At 38.8% G+C, this 12,259-nt stretch overlaps 1 protein-coding gene across 1 annotated transcript; it reads left to right on the top strand.

Moving 5' to 3' along the window:
* On the top strand, positions 1 to 1,773 carry LOC117281589 (uncharacterized). The gene is made up of 3 exons (XM_033661440.2): positions 1 to 231; positions 347 to 941; positions 1,364 to 1,773. The coding sequence occupies exons 1-3, from the start codon at positions 1 to 3 to the stop codon at positions 1,771 to 1,773; spliced, it is 1,236 nt and encodes a 411-aa protein (XP_033517331.2).
* Positions 1,774 to 12,259: the final 10,486 nt, after the last annotated feature.

Raw genomic sequence — 12,259 nt, 5'->3', positions numbered from 1 at the left:
ATGTCAGAACCTAGTGAAATGAATTTTGAGAAGATGAGAAAAATGGATGGAGTTAAATTTGAAGGCACTACTGATCCCACGATATCTGAACAATGGCTCGAGCGCATGGAGAGGGTCTTTGAACAACTAGAGTGTACTAATGTTGCCAAATTTAAGCATTCTATCTCTCTTTTACAAAAGGATGCCTATGATTGGTGGGTAAGCGTGCCAAATGCAAAAGCAAAACCTCCGGTGCTTACTTGGGATGACTTCGTGAAAGCATTTCATAAATATGTTCCCCCTGTCTATTGCGATGCTAAGAAAAAAGATTTTATGAATTTAAGAAAAGGGTGTATGTATATTGCAGAGAATCAACAAAAATTTCTCAGGCTTTCTCGTTATGCTGGAGGTATTATTGATGATGAAAGAGACAAGTGCAGAAGATTTGAATGGTTCAAACCAAAAATCTGTGGCAATCTTGCAACTTGAGGATTTTTCCAAGCTAGTTTCAGCTGCTCTTACTTGGGAAAGAATTGACAAGGAAGAAGCTAGTAGGAGAGAAAACAAGTTTAGGAAGGGTAATTCAGATTATGGCGGTCCATACAAGAAGGGAAAGTTTGACTATTCCAAGACTGAAAGTGCACAGAAGTCATCATATCATAAGCAGAATAAGCCAAATTTCTCTACTTATAGTACTCCAAATTATGGCCAAGGCAAAACTTATACACCTACTTGTGCACAGTGCGGGAAGAATCACTATGGTGCCTACAGAAGAGCTTCTAGTGCTTGTTTTAATTGTGGAAGTCAGGATCATAAAGTAAAGGATTGTCCTAATCCTGATCCTCTTTCTTCTACACATACAGAGGGATCAGTTCAAAAGCCTATCACTACTCATTCTCAAGCTAATAGCGGTGCAAGACCTAGAAATATTCAAGAAGCAGGTTCGGGTGGAGTTAATCAGGGTACTGGGTCGAGAGCTATTTCACGAGTCTATGCTATGAGATAAAAAATGGTCAAGATGGCCCAGATGTGGTTGTTGGTAAATTTCCCTTATTTGGCATATCTGTTGTTACATTATTTGATCTTGGATCTTCACCCTCTTATGTTTGCTCATCACTTGCGATTCTCAATACTGTTAAATATATGAGACTTGACTTTGATGTGCTTGTCACGAGTCCATTAGGGCATCAGGCTGTTATTAACAGGATTTACCAAGATTACATTCATGATTTAAAATCTAGAAATCCCTGCAGACTTGCTTGAAATGCCCTTCCAAGACTATGATTTTATTGTTGGTATGGATTGGCTCCATAGGCACCATACATTGGCTGATTGTGGGTTGAACCAAGTGACTTTTAAACTCCTGCATATTCACACATAGCAGTTCAAGGAGAAAGATCATTGACATCCAATATTATTTCTGTGGTCTTGGCAAGGAAGATGATTCATCAAGGTTGTGATGCATATCTTGCTCATATAGTTGATACACGATTGGGGAGTCCATGTCTTGAGGACATACCAACCATGTGCGACTTTCCTTATGTATTTCCTGATAATCTTCTTGGGTTTCCTCCAGAAAGGGAGATTGAATTTCCTATAGAGCTTGTCCCTGGAACTACTCCTATTTCTATCGCTCCTTATAGAATGGCTCCAGCTGAATTAAAAGAGTTGAAGGGTCAATTGCAAGAACTTCTTGAGAAAGGTTTTATCTGTCTTAGTATTTCTCCTTGGGGAGCTCGTGTTTTAATTGTGAAAAAGAAAGATGACACTTTTAGGCTTTGCATTGATTACTAACAGCTGAACAAGGTAACAATCAAGAACAGATACCCACTGCCTAGAATCGATGACTTGTTTGACCAACTGAAGGGTGCCAGCTTGTTCTCAAAAATTGACTTGAGGTCTGGATATTATCACTTGCGAGTGAGGGAGCAAGATGTTTTTAAAACTTATTTTAGGACCAGGTATGGCCATTATGAATTTTTGGTAATGCCATTTGGTTTGACAAATGCTCATGCTGCATTTATGGATCTAATGAACCATGTATTCAAGCCTTACCTTGATCAATTTGTGGTGGTATTTATTGATGACATTTTAGTCTATTCCAAGAATAGAGAAGATCATGATAAGCATCTCCGGATTGTCATGCAAATTCTGAAGGAGAGGCAACTCTATGCGAAGCTTTTCAAATATGAATTTTGGTTGAGTGAAGTGGCTTTTGGGGGGTATATTTTATCATCTAAAGGTGTGAAGGTTGATCCTAGTAAGATTCAAGCTATTGTTGATTGGAAACCCCCTAAAAATCCAACTGAGATCAGAAGTTTCTTGGGTTTAGCAGGATACTATAGGAGGTTCGTGAAGGGTTTCTCTATTATAGCTTCTCCTTTGACTAAACTTTTGGGGAAAGACGCCAAGTTTGTGTGGGATGACATGCGTCAACAGAGCTTTGAAAAGCTCAAATCCTTGTTGACACAAGCTCCAATACTTTATTTCCCAGCTGAAGGGAAAGATTATGCTATATACAGTGATGCATCTCACCGTGGCTTGGGTTGTGTTTTGATGCAAGAAGGGAAAGTAATTGCTTATGCCTCTCGAAAGTTGAAATCGCATGAGTTGAATTATCCCACTCACGATCTTGAACTTGCTGCCATTGTTTTTGCCTTAAAAGTTTGGAGGCATTACTTGTACGGGGAGAAGTGTCATATATTTACTGGTCACAAGAGTTTGAAGTACATGGGTACACAGAAAGAGTTAAACTTGAGACAACATAGATGGCTTGAACTCATCAAAGATTATGATTGCACGATTGATTATCATCCTAATAAAGCCAATGTGGTTGCAGATGCGTTGAGTCGCAATTCCCTTGCAAGTTTAACTCTAAGTCCTTTGCCTTTGCTTCTTGAATTAAGAATCATAAATGCATGTCTTTCATTTTATTCTAATAGTTCTATCATTTCTAATTTGCAAGGAAAGCCAGTCTTACTTAAGCAGGTCCAAGAAGCGCAAAAGTTTGATGAGAAGCTTGTGAAACGGGTTGAAGAAGTCCAAAATGGAAGAGAGTCAGATTTTACATTGAAGAAAGATGGTACCTTATTTTATAAAAATAGGTTGTGTGTTCCTAATGATTATGAATTGAGGAAGGAGATCTTGATTGAAGCACATAGTTCACCTTATGCAATGCATCTTATAGGTACTAAAATGTATCGAACCATCAAGGAGCACTACTGGTGGATTGGTATAAAGTAAGGCATTGCAGAGTTCATTTCTAAATGCTTGGTTTGTCAACAAATAAAAGTTGAACATCAAGTCTCAGCTGGTCTACTGCAACCCTTGTCAATACCTGAGTTGAAATGGGAAAGGATAACGATGGACTTTATTTCTGGACTTCCACGTACTCAAAGGAATCATGATGCGATTTGGGTCATTGTAGATAGACTAACTAAGAGTGCTCATTTCTTGGAAATCATAATGGACTACTCACTGGAACATTTGGCATAATTATACATTAATGATTAATGTGAGACTGCATGGAATCCCTGTTTCTATTGTGTCTGACAGAGATCCGAGGTTTACATCCAGATTTTGGTCTAGCTTGCAAAAAGCTTTGGGTTCCAGGTTGAATTTTAGTACTACTTTCCATCCACAAAGAGATGGCCAGTCTGAGAGGGTAATACAAATCTTGGAGTATATGCTTTGAGCCTGCATTATTGAGTTTGAGGGTAGTTGAGACTAACACTTAGACCTGATAGAATTTGCTTACAATAATAGCTACCAATGAAGTATAGGCATGCCTCATTATGAAGCTTTATATGGGAGAAAATGTAGAACACCTCTTTGTTGGAACGAGGTTGGTGAAAGAAAATTGGTCGGTCTTGAGATTGTGCAACAAACTGAAGATAAGGTAAAAATCATCAAGGATCACTTAAAAATTGCTTCAGATAGACAAAAGTCTTATGCTGATCTTAAGAGGCGTGATATTAAGTATCAAGCGGGTGATAAGGTATTCTTAAAGGTTTCTCCATGGAAGAAGTATATGAGATTTGGCCAAAAAGGTAAACTTAGTCCTCCATTTATTGGACCTTATGAAGTGCGTGAGAGAGTTGGCCCAGTTGCTTATAAACTAGCTCTTCCACCAGAGTTAGACAAGATCCACAACTTTTTCCATGTTTATATGCGTAGAAGATACTGCTCAGATCCATCTCATATTCTTCCTATTGAATCTATTGAGGTCAATCCTTATTAGACATATGGAGAAGAACCAATCCAAATCTTAGCGCATGAGATAAAAGAGATTAGAAATAAGAGAATCCTCTTAGTGAATGTTCTTTGGAGAAATCATTCTGGCAAGGAAGCTACTTGGGAGCGAGAAGAGGATATGCGAGTTCAATATCCACACTTGTTTCGGGACTAGTATAAGGTAAATTTCGGGATGAAATATTTTTTAAGGGGGAGGGAGTTGTAACACCCCAAAGTTTTAACTGATATTTGCATTCTCGATTGAGCATATTTATAATGAAGATAGATTTTACGTCGTACTTCCTAAACGTGAATTTGACAATATATAAAAATTTCTTACTTTAGGCTGTGTTAATATGGATATTGCTATGTGTAATACTTATTATTATTTTGATGAATTGATATTAAATACATTAGATATTTAAGGTTTTGGGCTACCACCCTTTTTGTATTTATCCAAATAAGAAAGGTTGGCCAACCACCTTTTGTTCATCCTCGTCTATCCTTAAAGACCTCCTCTCATAGTTCATTTTTTCATGCCAAAGAAAACCCCTACCCTCTCCTCGTCTTATCACCTGAAATACTTTATGATAACCATAAGAAATTTTCACTAAACCAACCAGCAAAACTTGTTCTTGGTGCTCCTCTCTTTTGTGGTAAGTTACTAAACCCGTTTTTACACTAGACAGATATTAGTGTTTTCTTCGTATCTTCTTGTATAGGGATCTGTTTTAAGTGATCCAAGCTTGTCTGGAAAGATATTTCATAGATCTATAACTCTTATTTAGGCACCAAAACCTTTTTTATCTTTTATTCTTCCAAAAATGGCTGATGAAGTACAAGGCAGGTGCCGCCCAGATTTCTGTTTTACAAACCCTCTGTGTACTACTGTTAGTATTTTTAGCATAACGTTTTGTACAAAACCAATATGGGGTGATTCAAGATTTTAGGAAATGGTAAGACATATATCTACAACTTTAATGAAGGCCACATAGTCTAGTTTGTCCATTTTCATCTTCAAAACTGAGTCACAACACAAAACACTGGTACTGTCCAGAATTTCTGTTTAAACATTTTTGGGTAATTTGCACCAATATCATGCTTAGTTTGACATGTTAAATCGCTGAACTTATATATATATATATATATATATATATATATATATATATATATATTTGATTGTGTATTTAAGGTATATATACCCTTGTAAAAGTTAAGGGGAAGTGTTTAAGAAAGTGGACGGATTTGGTTTGACTATGGCGTAGACGATTCGAACGTCCTCAAGTTGTGGTTGAACTGTTTTGTGGTAAAACACCAAGGTTTGTGTATAAACTTTGTACTCTTTTTAATTGCTGGAATATTTTGAAATAACCTGATATTTTATTTTTCTTGTCATCAATTTATATCGTTTTATTCATGTTATATCAAGTATTGTAAGATATTCGCAAAATCGCCCACTCGTACGGAATTTTTGCATTCTTGTTGGGGCTTTGTCCTTTTTGTGGAAGTGACTTAGTCACTCATCTTGGAATGCCTCTTGATTCGGTTATTTTTCCATCTTGAATTTGGATTTGTAGTTTGTCTTAAATTATGAAACTTGTCCGTATTAAGTACGAACTAGGAAGCCATTTTTAATATGGTTCTTGATTCTCTTGAATATTGGGTTTTGACCTTACTTGATTTGGGGCATGGTCCACCTTAATATCTGATTATGCTTAGTGTGATGGCATGACTTACATATTGGGCGAAAAATGGATATTTGGCAAACTTTCTTGGATTGATAGTATACGCTTTCTCGACTCTTGAATATTGAACATTGTTATTGATATTTGGAAATACTTCAAGGTTTGATATTCGATAATTTTGATTTATTTGTTCACTTGTTTTAAATTATATTTAATTTGAGATACCTTTGACTAGAAAGGGGAATTGGAGAATTTAATGGCTCCAAGCCCAAAGTTTATACGCCATTAAGATTTATGCTTAGCGATAGTTGTTTTCTATCGTAGGTAATGCAAAGGATGAGATTTGAAGACGCCCTTATGAAGTAGTATTTTGTGGGAGCACTTATGGAGATCACATTTGCATATGAACCTGCATTTTGTATAGTTTTGGGACTTGTACATGATCTATATGTCACATTCATGTACGTTATTTTGGAGGCTTGTTGGATCTTAAGACCAAAATCTTGTAACTTGAATTTGGTAACTGGTTTTGCTGTTTTAGGGTGTGCGTTAATAACTCAAATCTTGTAATATGCTGAATTTTCACTGTCTTGTAAAAATGTACAAAGGAGAAGACTAGTTTCTTTTCTTTTACTCGCTAGTTTGAAATTTATGTACAATATAAACAGGCAGTGATGTTGAACGAAAAGTATAATTTTGTTAGGAAGTTGCTTAACGTGCTGATTATTCAAGAAGGGTTATATCACCTTATGTTGATATTTTGACATTGTATTTTATTTTATTTCTTTGTTAAAATTATAAAGTGTATTTTCAAAAACAAAAATATTGCACTTTGAACCTTTATCGCATGGGCCTATTTCCGCTACTAAATCATTCTAAATATCTTTTTGTATTAATATCTTCTTAATGTTGTAAGTAGTAAATTAGATTTGTTTCGTAAGTAGCACCCTCCCAAAGGGGGTTGCTACACACTACCCCTCTGCACCATGTCCTTCAACACCAACAGGTGAGGATCATCAAACTAGCAAGCCTTGATACACTCCAACAACGATCACTGTGCCACAACACAAGCAAGAACCCGACTAGGCTCCAAAACATCAAACCTCACAAACCGATTGGACAAAGCCTAAACATCTATGGCTAATGCCCCCTCCACTGCCGGTAAATATGCCAAACTACCCATGCTCTCAGCCTTCCTACTCAATGCATCGGCCACCACATTGGCCTACCCCGAATGATATAAAATGGTGATATCATAGTCTTTAAATAACTCTAACCATCTCCAATCCCGCAAATTAAGATCCTTCTACTTGAACAGGTGGTTGAGAATCTGATAGTCGATATACACCTCACATGGAATGTTGTATTGATAGTGCCTCCAAATCTTTAGCGCGTGAACAATGGCTGCCAACTCTAAATCATGCACGGGGTAATTATTCTCATGAACCTTCAACTAACGAGCTACCGTCCTGCATCAATACTGCACCAAGCCCAATACGCGATGCATCACAATAGATGGTGTAAATTCCTAAACCTGTAGGCAACACAACCAGTAGGGTTGTATTCAATATAGTCTTGAGCTTCTAAAAACTCACCTCACACTTGTCAGACCATCTGAAAAGAACTCCCTTCTAGGTCATCTTGGTCAATGGGGCTGAGATAGATGAAACTCCCCCACGAACCGGTGATAATAACCCGCCAAACATAGGAAGCTCCGAATCTATGTAGCTGAAGCAGTTCTAGGCCAGTTCAAAACTACCTCAATCTTCTTAGGATCCACCTTGATGCCCTCAAAAGATACAACATGCCCCAAAAAGGCAAATGTGTCTAACCAGAACTCACAATTCAAAAACTTGGCATATAACTGACGATCCTTCAGAGTCTAAAGTATGATCCATAGATGCTGCTCATACTCCTCTCGACTGCGAGAGTAAACCAAAATATCATCAATGAAGATGATCATGAAGGAATCTAGATAAGGCTTAAACACCTGGTTCATCAAATCCATACAGGTTGTTGGTGCATTAGTCAAGCCAAATGATGTCACCAATAACTCGTAGTGACTATAACGAGTCCGAAAAGCTATCTTAGGGACATTCGATTCCCTAATCTTCATGTGATGGTAACCCGACCTGAAATAAATCTTGGAAATCAACTTGGCACCCTAAAACTGGTCAAATAAGTCATCAATTCTCAATAAGAAATACTTTTTCTTGATAGTGACCTTGTTCAACTACCGATAGTCTATACACATCCTAATTGATTCATCCCTCTTCTTCACAAACAACACCGGTGCACCCCAAGGTGAGACACTGGGTCTAATGAATCCCTAGTAAAGAAAGTCCTACAACTGCTCCTTCAATTCTTTCAACTCAACTAAAGACATATAATATGGTGGAATAGAAATAGGCTGAGTTCCCGGAACTAAGTCAATGCAAAAGACGATATCTCTGTTAGGTTGCATACCCGACAAGTCTATAGGAAACACCTCTGGGAACTCTCTCACGACTAGAACTGAATCCATAGAAGGAACCTCCGCACTAGCATCACATATATAGGCGAAATACACCACGCACCCCTTCTCGACCATACACCGAGCCTTCATATATGAAACCACCCTGCTCGTGGAGTGACCAAGAGTCACTCTCCATTCCAACCCAGGCAACCCTGTCATGGCTAACGTCACAGTCTTAGTGTGATAATCCAAGATAGTGTGATATGGTGACAACCAATCAATGCCTAAAATCACATAAAAATCCACCATATTAAATAACAGAAGGTCAACCCTAGTCTCATAGATCTTGTTAGTGACCAAACAAGAACGATAGACCCGTTCCACTACAATAGAATCCCCAATGGGCATAGACACATAAATAGGAGTAGTCAAAGAATCACGAGAAATATCCAAATATTAACCATAATAGGATGATACATAAGAATAAGTAGATCTGGGGTCAAATAAAACTGACGCATCTCTATGATAGACCGGAACAATACTTATGATGACAACATCAGATGACTCCACCTCAAGTCTAGTTGGAAATGCATAAGAACGGGGTTGCGTTCCACCAATCTGACCTCCACCTCTCGTATGCCCTCTCACTAATTGGACTCCACCTCTAGCTGCCTAACCCCTACCTCTGGCTGCCTGACCCTCGCTTCTAGCTAGCTGAACAGGCGGTGGAGAAATCGGTGCTAGAATCATGGCACGAGTACCCTACTTTGGAATATTAATCTAAAGTCTAGGATTGTACCTCCTGATATGACTCATACCTCTACACTCGTAGCACTCTCTCTACTGACGTGGATACTGAATCTAGGACTGACCCTAACAGTCCGAATAACCACTGTGATTGCTCTGCATTGGTGGTGCACTAATGGGAGCTGAAAGTGCACTAATAGCTACATGCTCAGTACGAGACCCATAAGAACCATGACGCCTGAAGCACAATGTGATACCTGGAGCGCTGATTGAACCGGCCTGATAGGATGGCCTCTACAAAATAAACCCCTTCCTCCAAACGAGGCTGCACTGCAACCACCAAAATGATGAGGCCTCTTCTTAGATGTCACTTCTCTACCCTGGCCATGAATCCTCTAGATCGGCCTAGCGATCTCCACAACTTTAGTGAAATAAATATCATCCTCAATTTCTCTGCATTCTGGAGCTTGATACCATAAGTAAGGCCATATAAGAATCTCTACACCTTCTCCCTCTTAGTAGGGATCATGATAGCTGCATGGCATGATAAGTCCACAAATTTGGTCTCACACTGAGTAAAGGTCATGCTACCCTACTGAAGGCGCTCAAACTAGCTGTGGAAGTCCTCTCTCTGAGTAAAGTTCCCCAAGAATAACTGTGAGAAGTGAGCCCAAGTGAGAGGAGGTAAACCTGCTGGCCTGCCCAGAACATACTCCTTCCACCACCTCTTGAAAGAGACATGCATCTGAAACACTGTGAAGTCAACTCCGTTGGACTCCATTATACCTATGTTATGCAATATCTCATGGAAACGGTCTAAGAAATCCAGGGGATCTTTAGATGGTGTGCCACCAAAGCGAGGGGGAAACAACTTGGTAAACTTTTCCAACCTCTTTAGCCCATCGGCTGACATCGCGGGTCCCTCCCCAGACTATGTAGAAATAACAGGTTAAACCACTCTAACTTTTGGGACTGCTGGAGTATGATACCCATGAGCCATCTGCTCTGGAGCATGAATAGAGGGAGTCTGGGCTCCTCCCCCAGCCTGAGAGACAGATAGTGCCATGGGGAACACACCGGCCTGGGACACACTCTCCATAATGCCAACCAAGCAGACTAGGGCGTCCTGGAGCACTGGGGTAGCAATAAAGCCCTTTGGGACTAGAGTTGATCATACTAGAGCGGTCGGAGCATGGATCTCTTCATCCTGCTCGATTTGAGGGTCAATATCAGGTACTGATGCGTGTGATCTATGCTGAACTCTACCTCTGGCTCTACCTCGGCCCCGACCCCTACCCCTAGTATAGGATGTAACCTAGGGCTCTGGCTCCTGATCAGCTATGGATATCGTATGTGTCCTCACCATCTGCAAGAGATTAAGAGAAGAATGATTCAAATTTCAGCAATAGAATTAAGTCACGCGATAGAGAAAGAAAGAAAGTGAAATTTTCCTAAAGCCTTATAACCTCTTGAATATAAGTACACACATCTCTGTACCAATCCTCAAGACTTAACTAAACTTGCTCATGACTCGTGAGACCTAAGCAACCTAGTGCTCTGATACCAACTTGTCACGACCCAAACAAAAATCAACAACAGGGCCATGATGGCGCCTAACATCCTGCTTGCTATGCAAGCCCATAGTTATTTATCACTTATGCAATTTTAGCAAACTATAAACAAATGGTTAAGAATATATGTATGAAACACTTGTAATATAATAATCTAAAACCAACACAGTCTATTCTATACTCAAAATCTAGTGTCACAAGTACATGAGCTACTAAAAGTACTACAAACAAGGTCTAAAATAATATATAACTATCTGAATGAGATAAATAGTATAAAAGATAAGAAGGGGACTTCAGGGTCTGCGAACACTGTGCAGCTCTACCTCAAGTCTTCGGATAATGATAGTCCGAGCAAGCCTCCACTAAATGTCACTGGGACCAACACCATAATTTGCACAAGAAGTGCACAAGTGTAGTATGAGTACAACCGACCCCATGTACTACGTAAGTGCCGAGCCTAACCTTGATGAAGTAGTGATGAGGCTATAACAAGGCACTCAATATAAACATGCACGAGTATATAAAAAAGACAATGACAGAAGTTGAGAAACAACAATTAACATGACAACTAGAATAAGAAATACACAACAGAGGGCCCCAGGATATCATCTATGCTGAGTTTCACAACATAATACAGAAACGAAACCAACAACCAAGAACAATCATAATATAACTTCTCCATTGAGGCGCTCAACCCGATCCACTCATATATATATAGAGATACCACAACTGTTGCAGTGCACAACTTGATCCCATATACAATATCAATATTCATTACAACATGCAACCCGATTCCAAATGTCATATCATTATCATTGCGACGTGCAACCCGTTCCCAAATATCATATCAATATCTGTTGCGGCGTGCAACTCGATCCCATATGTAACATGTATGTACAATACTACAACCAACTACAACGTATTTCACAAGGAAACACAATAACAAAATTAAACAAATAAAGACTTAATACAAGTAAAAATGTCTATCTAACATAATATAAAAACATAAAGAAACGGCAGTCAATAAATAAAGACACAGATACATGGAAGCATATGGCAAATTAAGGCATGTAACAAATGAAAGCATGTATTTACCAAGTAAAGGCAGGTAACAATTAAAGCTCTGAATGAGTAATAACGTGGGATAAAAGAATGCATGGTATAAATGAAAACACGCAATTAAGAAACCCACCCCGCATGCTTAACCCATGACGACGCATATGCACTTGTCACCTTGCATATACATTGTCTCCACACATAGATCACGTAGCAAATAGACCATTCACGTACTAATTCCCTCAAGTCAAGGTTAACCACGACACTTAGCTCATTCCGAAAATCAACTAAATAATCAACCATGGCTTTTACATAGAACATGCCTCCAAACCAACTGAATCTAGCCAATTATCATTCAAACAATCCAAAATAAGCTTTAAAAACTATCCACGAATTAAAAAGGTCCAATATTGAACTAAATTGAAAAAGTTAATGAAAGTCAACCCTAGGCCTACATGGTCGAAATCTGAGATTCGGACCAAATCTCGTTTACCCATTCACCCCCGAGCATAGTTATATGATTTATTTCAAAA

Source organism: Nicotiana tomentosiformis, chromosome 3, assembly GCF_000390325.3.
Source record: "Nicotiana tomentosiformis chromosome 3, ASM39032v3, whole genome shotgun sequence".
Taxonomy (NCBI): domain Eukaryota; kingdom Viridiplantae; phylum Streptophyta; class Magnoliopsida; order Solanales; family Solanaceae; genus Nicotiana; species Nicotiana tomentosiformis.
Note: the sequence above shows the minus strand (reverse complement) of the source record. Positions and strands in the feature narration are given on the sequence as shown.